At 44.3% G+C, this 23,338-nt stretch overlaps 1 protein-coding gene across 2 annotated transcripts; it reads right to left on the bottom strand.

Annotated features, from left to right (window-relative positions):
* Positions 1-15,274: 15,274 nt before the first annotated feature.
* On the bottom strand, positions 15,275-23,230 carry TSN (translin). 2 transcript variants are annotated; one of them, XM_004276508.4, is made up of 6 exons: positions 23,021-23,230; positions 21,752-21,845; positions 20,706-20,802; positions 18,933-19,048; positions 17,889-17,968; positions 15,275-17,253 (listed from the first exon to the last, which is right to left on the bottom strand). In XM_004276508.4, exons 1-6 carry the CDS (start codon positions 23,084-23,086, stop codon positions 17,020-17,022), a joined length of 687 nt encoding a protein of 228 aa, XP_004276556.1. In that variant the 5' UTR covers positions 23,087-23,230; the 3' UTR covers positions 15,275-17,019. The 2 variants fall into 2 exon arrangements, with proteins under 2 accessions (XP_004276556.1, XP_012390920.1); XM_012535466.3 differs by lacking the exon at positions 17,889-17,968 and having other exon boundaries at positions 23,021-23,205.
* Between the last annotated feature and the right edge of the window lie 108 nt (positions 23,231-23,338).

Consider the following 23,338-nt stretch of genomic DNA (forward strand, 5'->3'; position numbering starts at 1 on the left):
TGCCGATGCAGAGGACACAGGTTCGTGCTCCGGTCTGGGGGGATCCCACATGCCACGGAGCGGCTGGGCCCGTGAGCCATGGCCGCTGAGCCTGCGCGTCCGGAGTCTGTGCTCCACAGCGGGAGAGGCCACAACAGTGAGAGGCCCGCGTACCGCAAAAAAAAAAAAAAAAAAAAGAATGTCTATTTCAACCCAATTGTTCACAGCATCTATTACAGTGAAATTCTAAAGCAGCATTTTCCAAAGTGTGTCCCTAGACCACCAATGCATGAAAGTCTCTACCAAAAAAGGAAGGAGAAGAGGCGGGTCGGCTGCACCCATTTCCCAGACATGCACGGTGAGCACTATCATACCTAAGGCTCAGAAGCTGTGCAGGAGAAAAACAAAAAAACACTTTTTAAAAATTTAACCAAGCATTACCCAAAACATCCTGAAAACCCAGAATCCCATGGAACACACTTTAGGAAACACTGCATTTAGAAGCAAAACAAGACGATCTCCTATGACAGTTATTAACTATGATTTTTCTCGATTTTTTTAGCCAATACTATAACATATGAAAATGGAAATAATTGGAACTTTTAGAAATCAGGCAGAAATCATCTGTTGGCAGATGTTTTGTTTATCTACAAATTACAAAAGAATAAGCTCTAAAACTAATAGAATTAGTAAGAATTCAGCCAAGTTGCTAGAATAAAGGCCAAATATTCAAAATAATGGATTTTCCATAGTGTGGCAATAACTAATTAGATGTTAAGATATTTAATCACAATAATAATTTTTTAATTATGGAGATATACCTATAATGAAAAAAAGTTAAAATTTTCATTAGGGAGATGAGACAGCATTTTATGAGTAAAGCTCAAGAAGGAATGCTTAAATAAGGGAATTAGTAATGGTGTGAATTTAAGGAAGGAGTGAAGAAATTTTGGAGCAAGTTGGCCTTTAACTTGAAAAATGGTGTGCCTCTTCCTTCTGGCCTCCATGGTTTCTTATGAGGAATCCTCTGTCATTTGAATCATTTTGTCTTTATATATAATGCCTCATCTTTCCAGATGCTTTCAAGATTTTTTCCTTTGTCTTTATTCTTTTTCTTTGTCTTTAGTTTTTGATTATGATGTGTCTTGACATAGATTTCTTTGGGTTATCCTATTTGGATACACTGGACTTCTAGAATCTGTAGGTTTATGTCTTTTTGCCAAATTTGGGGTGTTTTCAACCATTGTTTTTCCAAACCTTTTTTTGGTCCACATTTTATCCTCTCCTTCTAGTACTAAATGATACAAATGTTAGATCCTTTGTTACTGTCTCACAGGTCCCTGGGACTCTTTTCATTTCTTTTTTAGTCTATTTTCTCTACATTGTTCAGATCAGGTAATTTCTATTGTTCTATCTTCAAGTTCATTGATTTTTTTTCTTCTTTTATATTTGTTCTGCTACTGAGCATATTCAGTGACCTTTTTATTTCAGTTCTTGTATTTTTCAATTCTAAAATTTCCATTTGGTTCTTCTTTATATCTTCTGTTTCTTTGCTGAGACTATTTTTTCCTTTGTTTCAGACATGTTTGTTATTACTTATTGACGCATTTTCATAGTGGTTGCTTTAGAGTCTAAATTGTGAATCATTTCTGTGTTGGTGTCTATTGATCCCCTTTTCTCATTCAAATTGACATTTTCCTGGTTCTTAGTTTGAGGAGTGACTTTAATTGTATCCTGGCCATTTTGAGTATTATCCTGTAACACTCTGGACCCTATTTAACCTTCTTTTTTTGCAGACAGTCACCCTGTTTAGGTGTGGTATGCAGGCCCAAGTGGAGCGGAAGATCCCCACTGGGCCCCACTGACACCATCCCAGGAAAAGTAGAGCACAGACTCACACCACCTCATTGCTCCCAGGTTGGGGTGGAAACTCACTGCCTCTAGGTGTGGCCAGAAGTCCAGCTGGCCACTTAGCTCTGCCAGCACCACAGGCAATGGGAGAATTCAGAAGGAACTTGGGGGAGTTTTTCCCTTGGTGTTTGGCTGGAATGGGGTGAGTGCTAGCTGCTAGGCTGCCCTTTTCTCAGACCTCTGGTTAGAGTGAGCAGGCTTCCCTAGGAGAGCTTTCTCTGGTCATACCTGTTGATGGTTCCAGATTGCTGGCCACGCACAGACACAGGAACCCCTGGACTGTCACTTCCCAGGTGCCCTCAAGACCTCCCTAAGGGACTTCCCTGATGGCGCAGTGGTTAAGAATCTGCCTGCAAAAGCAGAGGACATGGTTCCATCCCTGGTCCAGGAAGATCCCACATGCCGTGGAGCAACTAAGCCCATGCGCCACAACTACCGAAGCCCACACGCCTAGAGCCCGTGCTCTGCAACAAGAGAAGCCACCGCAATGAGAAAGAAGCCCACACACCACAACGAAGATTAGCCCCTGCTTGCTGCAACTAGAGAAAGCCCGCACACAGAAACGAAGACCCAACACAGCCAAAAATTAATTAATTAATTAAATAAAAAAAAAACTCCTTAAGAAGGGCTGTCAGTGGAGGGGGTCAAAGTGGAGATCAATCAGTCTTCCTGGGTCAAGCCCAGATGCTCTGCTGACATTTTCATTTTTTCTTTTTTTAAACAGCTTTATTGAGTTATAGTTCACATGCCATAGAATTTGCTCACTTAAAGTGTAAAATTCAATGGTTTTTATTCATAGAATTGTGCATCCGTCATCACAATCAATTTTAACATACAGTTCACCCTTGAACAACATGGGTTTGAACTTATACACAGATTTTTTTCAATAAACATATTGGAAAATATTTCGGAGATTTGCAACAAGTTTGAAAAAACCCACAAACCATGCAGCCTAGAAATATCAAAAGAAAAAGTGAGGTATGTTATGAATGCATAAAATTTATGTAGATACTAGTCTATTGTATCATTTATGATCATAAAATATACACAAACCTATTATTAAAAGTTAAAATTTATCAAAACTTACACAAACACTTATAGACCATACATGACACCATTTGCAGTCAAGAGAAATGTAAACAAATGTATGTAAAATGCAGTCTTAAATCATAACTGCATAAAAGCAGCAGTGATGTAGCTGGTACTGCTAAGAAGCATCAAGCAGTAACGATGGAATCAAAAGTGAACATAATTGAGAGAATGGAGGGAGGTGAAAAGATGGTAGACCTGAAGGAATGGGAGGCCCAGAGAAAGGACGAAGAGAGACAAGAGGAAGAAGAAGTAACTGAAGAAACGAAGAGATGCATGACACAGGAAATGGCAACGGGATTTTCTTTATTTGAGGAGGCACTGTTAGTTTTTGAGGCACAGGACCTGAACGTAAACAGTACACTAAGGTTGCAGCAGCCGTTCAGAGTGCAATCCAGTGCTACCATGTCATCTATGATGAGAAAAAAAGAGCTACCACCCAGACATCACTGGATCGTCTTCTCAAGAGCGTAGATAGAAGTGAATCCAGCAAGGAACCAGAACCTGTGCCATCCGCGTCAGGCGTGAGTGACACTGCAGCCTGCCCTCCATCTCCTATTGCTGAGGATCCTTCAGCTCTACCATCTCCCACCACCTCTCCCTCCTCCAGTCAGTAACTCTTCTTGCCTGTTCACTCGATGCCAGCCCCTGGATGCCAGCTGTACTACTGTACGACTGTACTTTTCAAGGTACTGTACTGTAAGATTAAAAATGTTTCCTTAAAAAAAATCATAACTGCATACAATTAACTGAAGTACATACTGTACTGGCGTAACATTTTTGGAGCCATCTCCTGTGGCTCTGGAGGGTGAGTTCAAGTGTTGTGAGCATCCACTTGAAACTCTGTGCGACACTAATCATCTCCAAGTGAACAGTTCGTCTCTCCAGTAAATTGCATATCACAGTAAAAAGTGATGTCTCACAGTTCTTGTGTATTTTTCATCATGCTTAGTGCAATACCATAAACCTTGAGTAAAACCATGAGACCCATACGAAGTGCCACCGGTGATGCTGGAAGTGACCCCAAGAAGCAGAGAAAAGGCATGATGTTACAAGAGACAGTTGAATTGCTTGGTGTGGACCATAGACTGAGGTCTGCAGTTGCAGTTGCCGCCATTTCAAGATAAATGAGTCCAACGTAAGGACCATTATAAAAATGAAAAGGAGGGCTACCCTGGTGGCGCAGTGGTTGAGAATCTGCCTGCTAATGCAGGGGACACGGGTTCGAGCCCTGGTCTGGGAGGATCCCACATGCCATGGAGCAACTAGGCCCGTGAGCCACAACTGCTGAGCCTGCGCGTCTGGAGCCTGTGCTCTGCAACGAGAGGCCGCAATAGTGAGAGGCCCGCACACCGCGGTGAAAAGTGGCCCCCGCTTGCCACAGCTAGAGAAAGCCCTCGCACAGAAGTGAAGACCCAACACAGCAAAAATAAATAAATAAATTTTTTAAAAAATTCCAGAAAGTTCCAAAAATCAAAACTTGAATTTGCCACACACTGCAAATATAAAAAAAAAAAAGGAAAAGGAAATTCATGAAGCCATCGCTGCAGCTACACAAGCAAGCATGAAAACCTTGAACTTTTGGCAAAATACTTTTAAATCTCATATTGAAAATGCAGCTTAGGACTTCTCTGGCGGTCCAGTGGTTAAGACTTTGCCTTCCAGTGCAGGGGGTGCGAGTTCAATCCCTTCCAGTGCAGGGGGTGCGAGCTAAGATCCCACATGACTTATGGCCAAACAAACAAAAAAAAAGACATAAAACAGAAGCAATATTGTAACAAACTCAATAAAGACTTTTAAAAAATGGTCCACATTAAAAAAAAACACTTTAAAAACAAAAAAAGAAGATTTATATGAGTGCAAGATTGCTATAAGAAGGGCAAACCTATAGACTCTAATATGATTGGAGAAAAAGTGAAGTCATTATAGGACAACTTAAAGCGAAAAGAAAGTGAAGGATCCAAAGCTGGAGATTTAATGCTAGCAAAGGATGGTTTGATAATTTTAGAAAGATGTTTGCCTTTTTAAATGTCAAGAAAACAACAGAAGCAGCTTCTGCAACCAAGAGGCAGCAGACAAGTTCCCAGATGCCATTAAGAAAATCATTGAGGGGGCTTCCCTGGTGGCGCAGTGGTTGAGAGTCCGCCTGCCGATGCAGGGGACACGGGTTCGTGCCCCGGTCTGGGAAGATCACACATGCCGCAGAGCGGCTGGGCCCGTGACCATGGCCGCTGAGCCTGCGCGTCCGGAGCCTGTGCTCCGCAACGGGAGAGGCCACAGCAGTGAGAGGCCCGCGTACCGCAAAAAAAAAAAGAAAAAAAGAAAATCATTGAGGAGAAAGGACACCTGCCTGAACAGGTTTTTAACTGCAGACAGAAGTGCCTTATTCTGGGCGGGGGGCGGGGGGGGGGGCAGGGGGGGGAATGCCACAAAGGACATATATTAGTAAGGAAGAGAAGTGAGCATTAGGATATAAGGCAGGAAGGGATAGACCAACTCTACCGTTCCGTGCAAATGCAGTCAGGTTTATGGTCAGGAAACTGTAATATACAGAATGGATACACAACAAGGTCCTACTGTAGAGCACAGGGAGCTATAGTCAATATCCTGTGATAAACCATAATGGAAAAGAATATGAAAAAGAATGTATATATATGGATAACTGAATCACTTAGCTGTACAATAGAAACTAACACAACACTGTAAATCAACTACACTTCAGTTAAATAAATGAATAAATAAAAAGAATTTGCAGTCCATAAGCTTTTGTATAGCTTCTACGCACTGTTCCATATATTGACATTTCCGATAAATTCCTTTTTTTCCAGGGTTTATAATTCTTTTGTTTTCAGTTGAGGTCACACTGATTTATAACATTATATGTTTCATGTTTACAACGTTATATTTCTACTTCTGTACACCCTACAGTGTGCTCACGACCGAAACTTTAGTTTCCATCCATCAACATACAGTTGACCCCTTTCCCCATTTCGCTGCCCTCAACCCTTCCCACCCCCTCCTCAACCACGACTCTGTTCTCTGTAACTACGTGTTTGTTTTTGTTTGGTTTGGTTTGTTCACTTATTTGGGAGTTTTTGTTTGTTTATTAGTTTTTTATATTCTACATATGAGTGAAATCATATGCTATTTGTTATCATTCTTGTACCTAAAGGCTTCTAACTAATCATGAGTTACCACGTGCCCAACCTGCAGGACATACCCAAGAAGAAAGCCACCCCAAAATGTCAACGATATCAATAATCTTTGAACAAAATTCATGCAGATTTTTCCTATCAGTTTCCCAATTAGTGCGAGCGAAGACAGCTCCAAGTTGTCCAATATAAATAAGCAATCTGAGGTACAATATGAAAAAAAAGATGTAAAATATTTTGTTAATAATTATTATTTTGATTTTCTGTTGAAATAATTTTTTATATATTAGGTTAAATAAAACATTAAAATTATAAATAAATAGGGCTTCCCTGGTAGCGCAGTGGTTGAGAGTCCGCCTGCCGATGGAGGGGACACGGGTTCGTGCCCCGGTCCGGGAAGATCCCACATGTCGCGGAGCGGCTGGGCCTGTGAGCCATGGCCGCTGAGGCTGCGCGTCCGGAGCCTGTGCTCTGCAATGGGAGAGGCCACAGCAGTGAGAGGCCAGCGTACCGCAAAAAAAAAAAAAAAAATTATAAATAAATAAGCAGTCTGATGATATATCAGTCAAGCCTCACCCCCATTCTTCTCTCCAAGTCTCTCCCCAGTGCATATGAATGACTTCTTCCCAATGCCCTAGTGCAGGGCCATGGTTGACTCCATCTAGACACTGAAATGGCCACAACCCCCGATCTGAATCTGCCACCCATCCTTTTTTTTTCTTTTTTTTTTCTTTTTTTTTTTGTGTGGCTGCGTTGGGTCTTCGTTGCTACGCGTGGACTTTCTCTAGTTGCGGTGAGCGAGGGCTACTCTTCGTTGCCGTGCGTGGGCTTCTCACTGCGGTGGCTTCTCTTGTTGCAGAGCACGGGCTCTTAGGCACACAGGCTTCAATAGTTGCAGCACGCTGACTCAGTAGTTGTGGTGCCCCAGCTTAGTAGCTCCGCGGCATGCTGGATCTCCCCAGACCAGGGCTTGAACCCATGTCCCCTGCCTTGTCAGGCGGATTCTTAACCACTGCGCCACCAGGGAAGCCCCTACCCATCTTTTCTGAGGGCACAGGACCCCTCAGCTCCTCCCTAGGGTCTCCTCTGCAGCCCCTTCCCAGCCAACTTCCTACAGAGGCTACAGCCCACTGTAACCACAGTATAATGAGAGGCTGAGAGGAGGGGGAGAAGCAAGAAATCAGGGTCCCAATAAGCCAGACCAGTATTAGATTCTATTCCCCGTGCTTACGGAAAGGCTTTTGACATTTGAGGGGTTAGCATCCTGTTTTATCTATTCTTAGAAGACTAGAAAAGTCCACAAAGGATAACACTCTTTTCCCTTTGCTGAGATAAAATTTGAATGATGTACTTCATGTATTCATTCAATCCAAAAATATCTGTTGAGCCTCTTTTCCATGCCAGGCACTAGTGCAAGACGCTGGCATTCAATGATGAGCAAGACGCAAGTCTGCCCGCAAAGCAGTCCGATGGAGGGGTAATGCAGACAAGCAGAGGGGCGGGTACAGTGCAATCTCAGCGTCATCCAAGCTGTGCCAGGGAGCCCTGGTGCGGGGGGCAGGGCCTGCAGGTGGGCCTGCATGTGGATCCTTCTGTGTGGACCACTCCGCTGGTGACTGAGCTCATCCTCTGCTCAGCCCCGCATCTCAATAAGGCCTTACTGGATGCTTTCATCACTGATACGCAGGAATTTTCATTACACATCTGAAGTCAGTTCGTATTTTCATTTATTCGTTCCCACATTTTGAGAGTAGAACGCTCTGCTTCTGCACATAGCTCCTCAACCTTGGCACTACAGACCTTTAGGACTGGATAATTCTTGGTCTCAGGGGCTGCCCTGTGCGTTGTAGGATGTTTAGCCGCATCCCTGGCTTCTACCCACTAGATGCCGGTGGCACGTCCTTCTCCCAGTTGTGACAACCAAAAATGTTTCCAGACCTTGCCCAGTATCCCCTGGGCCCCCAGCAAATCACTGCTCTTTGTTTATTCACAGATTTGAGTAGCCCTGGAGGCCTCTGAACATTTCCCCTTAGAGTGTAGAGGTGTGCTTCTCACCGGTGTGGTCAGTAAGCATTTTGTGAATCCCACCCTGCTATGGCCAAGCTCCGAGAAGCACAGAGAGCAGTATTCAGGGAATATGCAGCAGGGAATGGGTGAGAAGAAAGGGCCGCACTATCATCAAAGCCTCTGATGCAGGGGCGTCCCTGGTGGCACACTGGTTAAGAATCCGCCTGCCAATGCAGGGGACACAGGTTCGAGCCCTGGTCCGGGAAGATCCCACATGCCACGCAGCAACTAAGTCCGTGCACTGCAACTACAGAGCCTGCGCTCTAGAGCCCATGAGCCACAACTACTGAGGCAGTGAGCCACAACTACTGAAGCCGACGCACCTGGAGACCATGCTCCACAACAAGAGAAGCCATCGCAATGAGAAGCCCATGCACCACAATGAAGAACAGCCCCCGCTCGCCACACCTGGAGAAAGCCTGCGCACAGCAACAAAGACCCAACGCAGCCGAAAAATAAATAAATAAATTTAAAAGAAAAAAAAAAAAGGCTCCGATGCAGCCTAAGCAGCGTCCACTTAATCCATCAGGACACAGGCAGTCACTGAGGGCTTTAGAGCAGGCAAGTGACCAGAATCAGACTTCAGGATGATACCAAGGCAGCAGAATATCGGACAGATTAGAGGAATGACAGTTTGGAAGCAGGGAACCAACAGGCTTTGGGGACAGGCCTGGCAACAGGTGATGGCATTCCGATCTAGGAAAGTGGCAGAGTGAGCTGGAAGTCAAAAAAAAGGCCTACAAGGCACCTAGGAGGTAGACCCTACTAGGAACAGGTGGAGAGTGGAGAGGCCAGGGAAAAGGGGCCTCAAGGCTGAGGCAGTGGGAAGCACGGGAAGGGCTGGGGGCTGGTCAGAAGCAGCTTAACTGTAGACACTCCATGGAGTGTCTCCACAGAGTTTGCTGAGAACTGGAGACCAACTTAGCCATTTACCAAGAAGCAGTGAACTGTACTGTTTCCATCGCACCTCTGTGGAAGGAGCTCAGTAAAGAGAACGGACATTCGCATGAGTGGTTAGCTAAAGGATAATACTTCTGATCAAAAGTTAATAGTAGAATTCACAGTTATCTCACAATAAAGTTTTTAAAAAGTCAGTGAGGGAGTTCTCTGGCAGTCCAGTGGTTAGGACTCGGTGTTTTCACTGCCATGGCCCTGGATTCAATCCCTGGTCGGGAAACGATCCCACAAGCCGCGCAGTGTGGCCAAAACCCAAAACCAAAAAACCAAAAAAGCCAGTGATACATTTAGGATAAAACCAACAATGCAAAAAATATATATGCATCTTCAAGAATTTTTTGTAATTTCCCAACTTCCAACAATTGATTCCATATTTCTTTTATAATCACAGAAGGAACACAAGTCAAAAAAGGGCAGAATATAAAAAACATATCGAAAAGCAATGGTCTGCACATTGACATATTCCTCAAAGTGTTTACATAACCCCTGTCACACCTTTGATTGCACACCAGGTGATATGATCTATTCTCTCCTGCCAGTGGGTATAAAATAAAAGAGAATTAAAGTCAAAGTTCTTCTGGAATCAGCTCAAAGAATGCTCATGCCAGTCCTATTCCCTTTTCTTTGTCCTTCTTCAGTGAGGGTATTTGGGAAGTACTCATTATGCCAGACTGTTTGGTGACACAAGGCAGGCCACAGCCAGTGACCCCGGTGCCCATGTGGCCAGTTCTGTTAAGCAAGATGAAGGCGTGGCCTTGTCCTTGATGGGGTGGGGCCCTGCAGGTTAGGCGTGGAAAGGCTCACCAGCCTCACAGACCTCCCGGCCGGCAACCCTGCTACCCCCCCAGCTGATGCCCACCTCCAGGACCGGTCCCGGAAGACTGACGGCCAACCTCTGCTGGGCACCGTTGAAGAAAGCCTGGGTCCATCCCTCTGATCCCCATCTTTCTTTTGGGGATTTGAAGGTTAACTTTTTTTTTGCAGGCTCGGCGGCCATGGCTCACGGGCCCAGCCACTCCGCGGCATGTGGGATCCTCCCGGACCGGGGCACGAACCCGTGTCCCCTGCATCGGCAGGCGGACTCTCAACCACTGCGCCACCAGGGAAGCCGAAGGTTAACTTTTGATGCAAAAATATGAAGCCTTAAAGTTGACTGATCTTTCTCTTTTTTAATACTGACTATGGGTCTTTGTCTTAATTGTGTCAACTCTAGGTCTAATGAAATAGCTTCTGATTAAAGTAGAAGGGCCCAGGCCACAGACTGCTCCCAAAACAACCCCTGAATGATTTAAACAATCTTGCAGTCTTCCCCCAGAAGGCGAAAACAAACACTGTACCCTTTGTATTTCCCAAAATATGGGAATGAAAAAACTCTGGCTTCACTTCAAGGTCAGGGTGAGCAAAACGTTCATCACTGGAAGGTCTGACCACAGGGACGCCGCAGAGGAGGCTGAAGGCGACTCTTTCCTGACCTCTGGCCGGAGCTGGCTGGCAGGTCCAGCTGGCACATCTAGACTGCGAGGCCAGCGTTCTGTCACCAAAACACACAGCTGAAATGGAGGAACGCAGGCCTCTAGCCAGAGCAGATGGCTATGGGTAAATATTAATTCATATTAAATGACACCAGACGATCATAGTAACTGATGTAAGGGACAGGGTAAATAAGGGAAAAGATGACAAAGGACGTAACTAACAAGCCCAACTTTGTCCGAGGATTCTACTTATTTTCACGGTTTTATTCCTTCCCCATTCATGAGAACTCCACCCTCAGGACCTAATCACCTCCCACAGCCCCACCTCCAAATACCATTCAATCAGGGATTAGCCTTCAATATACGAATCTGGGGGGAGACAGAAACATTCAGCCCTCTGCCCCCAACTCCAATCAGTGAGCAACTGTACTCAATTCTTTCTCCGCAGGGTACTTCACGTGCATCTTACCCCATCATGCTCGTCATCAGCTACCCAAGCTGACTGACCCTTATAACCTCAAAGACAGCAAGAGCCTCTCACAGGTCTCCCTGCCTTCAGTCTCCCCCCACTGGTAACATGACACAGCCAGGATTCAAAACTATGGCTGGCTGACCCCAAAGCCGCTCCCTCTCTTCAAAAAACCCTAACGTCCTCCAATGCCCCATTCAGAGTCCCAGTTCAGGTTTTTCCAAGTCTAACAATCCAACCTTGCCAGACCGTCCCCTCCATTCAAACGGTGACATCCCCACCCCCATTAAATGGCTGATACATTTCTGCTTTGGTTTCAATTATTCTGCCCACCCAACAATGACCTTCTCTAGTTCCAGGCTTACCTAAATCCTATCTCTTTCATGAATCAGTTCAATTATGCCTCCTAAATTCCCACAGCAATCATTCACAAGTTATTTAGCAATTAAGTACTATTATTATGACATCTTATCTATTATCATCTTGAATATTTTCCCCCCTCAGGCCACGCAGCACAGCATGTGGGATCTTAGTTCCCTGACCAGGGATCCCCTGCATTGGAAGTGCAGTCTTAACGACTGGATCGCCAGGGAAGTCCCTAACATCTTGAATTTTAGCTCGGAGTAGGGAATCCTCATAGATGGCTGATGGGAGAACATACTGGCAGTTCCTTAAAAAGCTACACATAAAATTACCATTTTTACCATAGACTTCTAGGTATCTATCCAAAAGAAATGGAAATACCCACTCTACTCACACACAGACTTGCGCAAGAATGTTCCTAAGAGCCAAAAAGTAGAAACTTAAATCTTCATCATCTGATGAATGGATAAGACGTGGAATATCCATACAATGGACTATTATGCAGGAATAAAAAGGAACAAGCTACTAACGTGAAGGAGCCCTAAAAGTATTATGCTAAGTGAAAAGACACAAGGGACCATATACTGTATCATCCCATTTGTGTGAAGTATCCAGAAAAGGCAAATTTATAGAGAAGGAAAGTAGACTAGTGGTTGCCTGGGGCTGGGAGTGGGAACAGGGATCTTCTGGGGAGATAAAAACGTTCTCAAATGGGTTTATGGTGGTTTTTGCACTACCTGGTAAATCAAATCACTGAACTGTACACTTGATATGAGTCCACTTTATATGTAAAATGTATTTCAATAAATCTGTTAAAGTTTTTTTTTAATTATAGTAGGCGCTCAAATATTAGCAGAGTAACTAACCTTACTTGTTTATATATTTTCTCACCACCCTCGCCCCTGCAACTTGACCCTAATCTTGAGGGCAAGACCAAGTCTCCCACGTACTGTGCTGATTTTCAATACAAGTTGCACCTAACCCAAACCTATACACACACTGTGTTCACAACCACTTGTGGATGTGATTTTTGCCTTGTCAGGCTATGGAGTGGGTGATGCCATCAGGAGAGGAATGGTGTCTGTGGATAGACAGGCAGAATAACCGTGTCTGAATCCCAGCAGCTCCTCCGCTTCCTAGCTGTGAACTCAGGGCACTGCCCGCTGCGAGCCCATTCTCCAGGCCCAAAATGGGAAAAACTATGGTAGCTACCTCGTAAGATTGTTCTGAGGATGACATGAGAAGATCTGGAGAAAACGTTTAGCGCGGTGCTTGGAACATGTAACAGCTCATTGCACGTCGACTTCAAACACACACACCCGACCACAAATGCACACACACCAGAGGAATCTCTTTAAACAGGAAACAACCTTCAACAACAGAGGGTACGACTACAGATGACCCACCCCTCTTCTCATCTACCAGGCGAGGGGCCCTGGGATGTCTCTTCTCCCTTCCAAGCCCACTGAAATTCATCTGTGACCAGAAATACTATTAATCATCGAACAGGAGGAACTCGACAGTGCCCACGATTTTCATCATTTAGTTTGTCTGACTCTCCATCCTCTCTCATCCTACAAGGTGGGATTTCACTTCCTGGCTCCCTCGGTGTGAGCAGGGCCACACATCCAGTTCTAACCAACGCACGTTGAGAGGAAGTGACGTGTCACTTCCAAACCAGAGCGTGTGTCTGTACAAGACTCTCCCGGAGGAACTAATAAGCGGCCCAGCTGCGGCTGCACTGTCAGCTACGTGACGCCAACATGGGGTGGGGGACCTGAAATGGTCGGGGAGGATGAGCGGGAAATAAACCTGCTCTATGTCGTTTTGCGTCACCCAGCCTCGCCTGACAAAGTCACAAGGCTCTCAGGCTGTGAAACTGTACATTTTATAGTGTTTTCTTTTTTAATTTATTTATTTTTGGCTGCATTGGGTCTTCATTGCTGCGCGTGGGCTTTCTCTAATTGTGGCGAGTGGGGGCAACTCTTTGGTGCAGTGTGTGGGCTTCTCATTGCAGTGGCTTCTCTTGTTGTGGCTCGTGGGCTCTAGAGCGCAGGCTCAGTAGTTGTGGCACATGGGCTTAGTTGCTGTGCGGCATGTGGGATCTTCCCGGACCAGGGCTCGAACCCATGTCCCCTGCATTGGCAGGCGGATTCTTAACCTCTGTGCCACCAGGGAAGCCCTGAAATTGTACATTTTAAATCTCTCACCTAAAAAAACCTTCCTGGGACTTCCCTGGTGGTCCAATGGTAAAGAATCCGACTTCCAATGCAGGGGACATGGGCTCAAGCCCTGGTCAGGGAACTAACATCCCACATGCCGCAGGGCAACTAAGCCCGTGCACCACAACTGTTGAGCTTGCCCGCCTCAAGTAGAGAGCCTGCGTGCCGCAAACTACAGAGCCCACGTGCCCCGGACCCTGAGCGCCACAACTAGAGAGAGAAAAACCCTCACGCCACAACTAGAGAAAAGCTCACGCTCCACAACAAAAGATCCTGCACGCCTCAACAAAGCGCCTGCGTGCTGCAACTAAGACCCGATGCAGCCAAAAATAAATAAAATAAATTCTAAAAATAAATAAACAAACCTTCCAAAGACCCTTCATTCCCCTGGCTTCTGTGCCGAGGCACTCTCCCTGTTCTGTCAGCCTCTCTGACCACTCCTCGTGGCTCCACTCCCTCCCTCTCCCCTGCTGGTAACCAGGGCTCTGTCCTCAGCCCAGAGGCTTCTCAATCCACACGCCCTCCAGGGAGATCCCACCCGCTCTCCCGATTCATCTACCACACATACGCTAACACCACCCGAAGCTCTCTCTCGAGGACTCCCCATTTCCCTCACACCCGAAGTCCTGCTGGGCACCTCAGCCAGCTGCTCCGCAAGCACCATCAGTCCCACACGTCCAAAAGCAAGCACACTGTCTGCCCAGCCGCCTCGAACCACGCGTTTCCCCCTACGAGCCTCACGTTGGCTAGCGGCACCTGAGCCTCCTGGAGGCTTCCAGACCAGAAACCTGACAGTTAGGCCGGATGCCTCCGTCTCCTTCACGCCTTCCTCATTCAGCCAACCATCCCAGTCAGTTTCACCTCCCTTAAATGTTATTGTATGGGGGGAAGGGGGACAGTTTGTTTTTATTTGTTTAATGCTTATTACAGCGACTAAGAAAAGAAACTGTTTCAGGCTCAGGCAGAATCTTATTCTGGTGTGAGGCATGACAGTGATGTGCTACCTGGGACAGACAGTTCGGTCTAGACCACGAAAGAAGAAAGCTACAACTTCTGAGCGCACAATCATGAAACGATGGCAGGAGCAGCCTGCATATCCAAATCCCATTTGCTCAAGTCAAGGTCTCAGAACACAGCCAAAGGAGCTTTTGTTCTTTATTAAATTCTCTTAAGCATCACTCATTGTTCAAGTTTAAGACAGGGCAAATCCTTTCTAGCATTTATGGGGCTCTCATCTTCTCCTCATAAATATATCTATAAAGAAAGCATCCACTAACTCATCTCTATTTTCTCTAACCTGCTTGATTTTCTAAAGTTGGAAAACGCAATCTTGGTGTCCCGGAACCAGAGCCAAGGCTTCTCAACATCTTCGGTTAAAATACCAGTTATTTCCCAACCAGGGGAGAGCACAGCAACATTACCTACACTTTACAGTACACAGCTCAGTGGCTGCTGTCTTTTGGCTACTCTACCACACAGCAGTGTGGGCTCATCACCCCAGTCTTCTTCAGCCCCAAAAACCATTCAGAACTTACTGCCCATGTAGAAGAGTTCTCATGGCGGCACACTAAGTGACAAAAAGACCAAAAAAAAAAAAGAAAAGAAAGAAACTGTTTTTATTGCTTTACAACAAGCCGGCAACACACACAACAGAATAATCATACACGTGACACTTGTACATCCCCGAACGGAGTATAAAACCAGAATGTGCTCCTCCACTTAAAACGTTATTTGTGAAAAGTGAAATCCACAACTTCTGCCGAGAACTTTACTGTTCTCAAGCAGAATTGATACTTAAAGAGGCAAAGAAAGCTATGATCAAACTTACTGCATATGTCTGATCATGGAATTCAAAGCCTTTTATGCTCAGTCCAGGCAGTGCTATTACTGCACATTTGAGGTGACCATCCTAGGCACTTTAAGACTCTATAACATCTTTCTTTCCAAATTCTTCTGCAGAAAGAGCTGTCAAGAAAATTGTTCTAAAATGCAACTATGCATAGCAATTTATGTCTCATTTCTACTTCTATCCTCATGATGGAAAATTTGATCAGTCCTTAACTCAGCCTGATAACAGCTCTGATGGCCATGCCAAATATCCTACTGTACAAACAGGAAGCCCAAACCCGTATTAGGCATGAGAGGGTGACAATTCTAAATACTTCCTATTATTCTGGACACACTGGCACCTTCCCTTCAGTGAGCTCCAAGATGCTGTGGATTAAGTCACCATTTTAATAATATCTCAACAGCAAAATTACATGGCAAGTACTACCTGAAAATTAGGAGGGGGGCGGTGCCAATGAGATACATGTGACTTGCCCAAAACTGTAAAACCTGACTGTTGGAATAATCAACAACCTGAGAGAATTGCTTACTCGAAAAAACATGACCAAATCAGCTCATTTTTTTGTTTGTTTTTTAATTCAAGGTTTTCTCTTACTTCCAGACAAAGCACAGCATTCTTCAGTCAGAACATCACCAGTCAGAGTGTTGAGAATTAACTCCGCTGAGTGGCTTTACACTCCCAGACCTAGCAGTCTACCTGGCTATTAGGTAAAAAGTTTCATAGCTCAGAAGTACATCATATGAAATGTTAGTTCAAGATGTGTGTGGACGCAATGTTTACCTGCTGCAACAGCAGAATGTTAAGGCAACATCAGAACACAGAGGTGTTTTAAAACACTACCCCTACTCCCCACCTGGTAAGCAGAGCCAGATGATGTTACTCAATCCTTAATACAAAAATGTCCCCAAATAATCTGCTGAACTTGACTTTGCAGTTTAATCTTTGATATTTTGATGGCAGTGAGAGAGAACCCTGGGGCTATACTTCCCTTGCAAAAAAATTCAACATCTGATTTACTCAGAAGGTTTAAAATGAGGAAGGAAAATATAAAATAACTTGTCCTTCGCTTGGCAACCATCCTTTTGAGTTAACTATTTTTATACGGTATCCAGGGCATACCTGGGTATGGATGGCTAATTTGGATATAGAAAACATCAAGGGTCACTCCTGGAAGAATCACAAACAAGACAGGAAAGCTCTCCATCAGTACATCGACAGCATCAGAGTAAGCAAGAAAAGAACTTTACCAAGAGGTTGGCATTTACACTTTTTGACAGAACTGAAATACACTGAGTTACAGAGCAAATTCACTGAAACGACAAAGAAAACTCTGTCCTTGTAAAGGCTATTCTTTCACCCCCAAAAAAAGTGTTTCAACTCTGATACACCACACAACCGGTTAAGAAAATGAAGCGCGGTGTTTAGCGATGGGCATCCTAACGACCGTGAGAGGCGCCAGGCTGGGGTCAGCGGGGCGCGCGGAGAGCCCCTACTTCTCCACACAGGCCGCCGCCGTCTCCTTGTTGAAGCCACGGATGGAGAGGTCGTAGACCACCTCCTCCACTTTCTTCACGTCATACTTCAGGCCGTCGTAGCGCTTCCGCAGGGAGTCGTTTTTGAGGTTGAGGAGGCGGAAGCCGGAATCCAGCTCGTTGATGAAGGTGGAGATGTGTAGGGGCCGGGAGTAGTCTCCAGCGGTCACGCTGTTGACCGACAGTCTCGACTGCGGGACAGAGAAGCAGGGATGTCACAGCAGGGCTCCTCCTCCTGGCCGCGGCCACGAGGCCCGTGTGCCGCAACACGTCTCCATACTGCCCCTCATAATTCCAGTTTTGACAACTGCTTGATCTTACTAACTTACTTAATAACTTAAGAAATCTTTGGCCTTTTGTTGGAGTTTCTTTGGCCTCCAACTTTTCATAAATATGAATAGGTTATAGTGAACACCTTTATAACAGCTTTTTCTCTTCTTTTGAATTACTTTTATAGGATAATTTCTCAGGAGATGAAGGAGATAAAGGCAAGAATAATTTATACAGTTATATAGGTAAATTGTTCCCCCAGACAATTATATGAATTAATGCAGTCACCAGGAATATATGCCTCACCACTACTTTGAAAGGAGGTATTCTCATCTTCTAAAAATGCACACAATAGTTAAGTGTGCACAGCCACCTCATCATCTGAACCGCTATCCCAGCAAAACCTAACACACACAGTACACAGTCAATGACTACCCTGTGACCGACAGGTGGCTTAGAAAAGAACGAGGCTTCTGAATTTTTGTACCCATTTTAAAAAACTGACAATGCAGTGGAAAAATCAAAAGAGCAAATGACAAATCACTAAGCTTCTTACCAGTTCACTAGCAAGAATGAGAACTCCTGAGAGATAATCTTCTACATCCAGGTGAAATCCCTTCTCCCGATCTGGCTCAACTAGAAAATATAACAAAGACAAGGTCGTGATGGAAATACAACTTACACCTAAAAATTTTTTAAACTACAGACACACACACATGCACACACGTGTAATTTCTCTCAAAGTGAAAAAGGAACAAGTCCTTCAAAACTATCTTTTGAATGTGGACATATCCTTGGCACTGTGGACTTTTCATGCTCTCAAGCAGAATTCAATTTTTCCTTCCATTCTTCTTTCAAAATATAATACCACCAAAGGGCTTCCCTGGTGTCACAGTGGCTAAGAATCTGCCTGCCAATGCAGGGGACATGGGTTCGAGCCCTGGTCCAGGAAGATCCCCCATGCCGCGGAGCAACTAAGCCCATGCGCCGCAACTACTGAGCCCCCGCGCCTAGACCCCGTGCTCCGCAACAAGAGAAACCACCGCAATGAGAAGCCTGCGCACCACAATAAAGAGTAGCCCCCGCTCGCCGCAACTAGAGAAAGCCCACGTGCAGCAATGAAGACCCAACGCAGCCAAAAATAATAAATAAATTTTCAACCAAAAATAATAATAATAATAATACCACCAAGAATATATGTTATGTCTGAGAATACCTTTGTTTTTAGAAGTGCATGCTGAAGCACTGAAATGACAAGTCATGGTCTCTACACCCGGCTTTCAAACGGTTCACACGTGTCCCCAAGGCACACACAGTAAGAGACTAAGCAGATGGGCCAAAATGTGAACAAGTAGAGGATCTAAGTGAGGGGTACACAGGGGTTCACTGCACTGTTCTTTCAACTTTTCTGTAGGCTTGACGTTTTTAAAAACTCAAAGGAACGCCCAAGTACAAAGAGCAAGCCACTACATATTTTTAGTTTTTCTGTTTCCAAGTAACCCGTTTTCCATTTAGCTCTCATTTGTTTCCATAAATAGAAAGTCCCCCCCCCCCAAAACCTCAGCTGGCCCTGCAGGTAGACACGCCTGCGGACACTCACTGCCAAGGATCTCCGTGACCGCCTCTCGAGTCACCAGGGTCTCCGACTCCAAGTACACGACAAAGGCTGCCAAGAAGACCAGGCGCTGTAGCACAAATCTCCAGTGCTCGTGAAACCTGCAGCGAGCGTGAGGCACCAGCGTCAGAAAGACAGAACGGGGGCAGCCATGGCCAGACACGTGAGGAGTGGGGCCATTTTCAAATAAAACTTATAAAACGTGTAAGAGCAATGTGACATTTAAGTATATGAGATGGATTCAGCGTAAGTACACTGGACTGGATTTGCCAGTCCAAATTTATAACAATTACTTACTATAATTTTAATGAATGAGAAGCATGGTCCAATTTTGATGAATGCAAAACTTTACAACCAAAGGCTATGGACAAGAGCAACTGTGCTTTAGAAGTTTAATCAGTAAATACAATAACACTGCTCTGAGAAAAATAAATGTGGGCGAATGAAGATTGATGAGAGCCACAGCTGTACATCAGCCTCAGCACCTGACTGTGTTATTCTCCGAACTGAGTGCAGGGTATCAAGAAACTCCTGATTCACACACATAGGAAATAACTACCATTTGCAGTCACTAAACAGGTGAACTTAAAACCTTGGGATACTGCAGTTAAACCAAGCTAGGAGCCTGAAAAAGAAATAGAAATTTTACAACCCCTAGATATTTATGCTATGCCTCCTGATTTTCAAATGTGGCAACAAATTCAAAACCATCTTTCAACAAAACCCAGGCCAAACAAAACATTCTGAGGTCCAAATCAGCCAGAGGGCAGCCTGTGTGTGAACTCCAAACACCATGGTCTCTAAAGACCCTGCCAGTTCTATTGTCCTACTTCTCTAAGCGTCAGTTATTACCTTACAGCAGGGGTCAGCAAACCTTTTCTGTGACTGAGGCTTTGTGGGTCACTTTCAGTCTCTGTCACATACTCTTATTTGTTTTTTTTTTCTTAACAACTCTTTAAAATATAAATATATTTATATAAAATATAAAAGGCCACAGGAGTTTGCGGGCCCCTACCTTTAAAGAATCTTGTGAGGTTATACTATCCACTCCCCACATACATGTCCTAACTATTCCTTGCCTATAACGTGTCTTAAAAGAACATCTTCTCTAGTGAGAAAGCAAGCATAAGTAGAAAAGTTTAGGTTCCTATTTACTATATTTCATCAACACTCAGTTTTTCCCAGTTTAACATCTATGATATCATGATGTATTGTACAATCTACATTTCACAATTATGATTAACAACAAATTTTTTCCCTAGTGGTATGAAAAATAACATTGTATCTTAAAATTAATAGTGTTGTACATTCAAGGAGATATGGCATATTACCCACATATGTCACTTGGCAGTGAAATTTGATATTCAGTATATTTATACACACACACATACACTGCCACTTAATCCCATAACCTTAACAGCAAAGATAGGGTTCATCCAACTTCACAAGTAACTTGAATATACTAAAAAGAAATTCTCTATTTTGACCTTCACACAATACATATTTTCTTTTTAATTACCTTTTCATTGCAAAAATTATACATGTTCCTTAAGAAAATTTTGAAAGTAAAAGGGAGAAAAAAATAAAATCAACAATTTTGTCACCATTAAAATACCACCACTATTAACAGTTCCTTTTCCTTTCTGTTGCTTCTCCTAAGTAGAGGGATTTTTACCGAAGCAATCATTTTAGTACATATAATTTTTCTCTTGCCTTTTTTTACTTAACGTTATAAAAGATGTTAGTTGTCTTACAAACCTGTAATACTGTTCAGCAGGAAACTTGGTCTTCAAAGACGTCAGATGTGTTTTTACTGTACCAAAATGTTCTCGAGCTTTCAAACACCTCTTTGGAACTGATCACAAAAAGATAATCAAACATAATAATGACAAACTGAGCAGATTTCAAATACACTTCTTGCTTAACAATCTACGTAGTCTACCTGGAAATTTTTTTAAAATCTCATGACCAAATGTAGGGTATGCAGCTCTGCTTTCAATCTGGCTCTCAAAATTTCATATCTAGCTTCCCTACTAAAAAATAAACAAACAAAAAATTGCTAAAAGGGAATATGTTGGGTAACATACTGGTAAACTATCATAAATAACCTCATCTTTAAGCTGCCTTTCCTAGTCAGTCCCCAAAGGATGCCTAAAATTGGACTGCTTCTCCCATATTTGGTCAAAAGGCAGCTTTATAATTATTCTCAATCAGGCTGACCAACTCTGTATCACCTAGAAAAATGACTTGCCCCTGACACCTGTTAATTACATCATTATATCATTATCTTTCTGAAACTATATTTCAGGTCTCTCAGTTGTGCTGACTACATCTTACAATGGAGGTTCCATGTCTAAACTTCTCGTACTTGATACCCAAAGAAGAGCTGACTGTAAACACATTGACAACATTTTACACTGGCCATTTCATTATCTACAAATGCATATTAAATTATTTTCAATGACTGAAAGACTGGGTTTAAGAAAAAGAGCCAGATAAAAGTTGCTAGATACACAAGACAGCTATGAAACTACCACAATTATCATCAGTATAACTCTATCACAGGAGAAAACATTCCTATTTCCACCTACGTGAAACTAGAATATCAAAATACACAGAATTCTGGAAACCTGTAAAATGATCAACTCACCCACTTCACCAATTTTTACTCACCATAAAGCATGAGAGACATTTTCCAGAGTAAATAATACAGATTTGATATGTCTTCTGGATGTAAATTAACTCTTTAAATGAGAGATCAATAAATTGGATAAAAACCTTCAAAATCAAAACAAAGAACTTACTGTCCTGAAACCCAGCACCCTGATGGACCCCTTGCAGTAGCGTTAAAATCTCTCGAGCTGTTTGTTCTAAACTCTGTACAACTTTTCGGATTTCCTAGAAAGAATTAAAGATGAAAATATCAAATAAATCCAACATAATCATTATATTATCATAGCCTCAAACCAAATATACTAAATAGCATATTTGATCTATGACACCTTCACGTAGATTCAAAACACTAGCAACCTTTACAAGGACATGAATGGTGCACAAAATATCCAGATTTGAATTCTGACTTTTCCACTTACTTCCTCTGTGAGACCTTCAGGAAGTCACTAAAAAGCCTTAGATTCCTGATATAGACTTCAAAGGCTAATTGCCACCCACTCACCCAAAATATCCCACTGCAACACTAAAGGAGATGAGGCACCCACACGTAAACCAACAAGAGAAGAATGAAACGCAATACAAGGATCGGGTATTTTTCATTCATTCATTTTACAAATATTCACTGAGCACATTTTTAGGCACTGTGTAACTACTGAGGAACCAAGCAGGCAGTCCCTTCCTTCCTTTAGAGTCTAACGGGGGAGGCGTTTAAAAAATAACCATCACACAATTTTTTTTAACGGTAACGCACTACTAGAAGTTAACATAACAGGGTAAAAAATTATTTACATTTTGACATCAAGGAGGTGAACACGAGATAACCAGGAAAAAACTGGGAAAATAGTGCATTCCGGGAAAAGTAAGCAGTACGTGCAAAAGTCCTGAGGCAGGAAGCTATTTGGGGAACTAGAGGAATAAAAGGGAGGTAAACTGAGCATAACACACAACGGAAGAAGGCGTAAAATGAGACTGGAAAGAGAGACCTGTGAGCCACAGTAGTCTGGATTTTTATCCTACGTGGAATGAGAAACCATAGGAGAGTTTTAAAGAGAAGGGCACACGTGCTTTTAAGACACCAATAAACAAACACAACAAACACGTGTCGTCTGAGTCCCAAGCGCTAACTGAGGCTTCGACATAATCATACGCTAAAAAGGAGGAAAACTGACACCCAAATAAGGTAGGTGATGCCAAGGAACCGAGCCCCGAACACAGGGAACCAGGACCTGGCAGCAGAATCGGGGGCCGGGGGAGGGAAGTGCCCTGAGCCAAAACAAGACGGGAGCAACCCACCCCCGGAGACTTCCCCACCGCTCGAATCTGAGCGACGGAGGAGGGCCGGGCGTCGCGGCCCAGCTAGGCAAGGAGAGGGAAAGGGGATGGGGAGAGAGGGGGCTCGCCTCTCGGATGTCCTGCTCGGCAGCCAAAAAGCCCTGCAGCTCCACGAAGATCTCGCTCACAGACATGGCGCCGGCCGCACGAGTGTCAGCCAGGGCGGCGAGGGTGGCCAGCCGAGTTTGTTCGGGAGACAACCGCCGCCGTCAGTCACAACGCCCGCCACCACCGCGGCCGCGTCCACCGGGCCCTGCGCTGGGGCTGTCGCTGGGGTCCTCCCAGGCCCACGGCGCGCAGAAGGCCGGGCTGTCCGCCGCTCTGCCTGAGGCGCTGCCCGGAAGGCATAGCAAGGTGGGCCGGGCTCTTTCGACAGGCATCACCGA

The sequence above is a fragment of the Orcinus orca genome, chromosome 7 (assembly GCF_937001465.1).
Source record: "Orcinus orca chromosome 7, mOrcOrc1.1, whole genome shotgun sequence".
NCBI lineage: Eukaryota > Metazoa > Chordata > Mammalia > Artiodactyla > Delphinidae > Orcinus > Orcinus orca.

Bases quoted from the DNA above. Each gene is read 5' to 3' on its own strand.
- TSN (XM_004276508.4), bottom strand. From the start codon at position 23,086: ATGTCTGTGAGCGAGATCTTCGTGGAGCTGCAGGGCTTTTTGGCTGCC. The intron at 20,803-21,751 runs GTAAGTTCTTTG...TTTTGTGATCAG, and splicing joins GGGTGCTGGGTTTCAGGACA to TTCCAAAGAGGTGTTTGAAA. The intron at 19,049-20,705 runs GTTTGTAAGACA...CGCTCGCTGCAG, and splicing joins CCTGCTGAACAGTATTACAG to GTTTCACGAGCACTGGAGAT.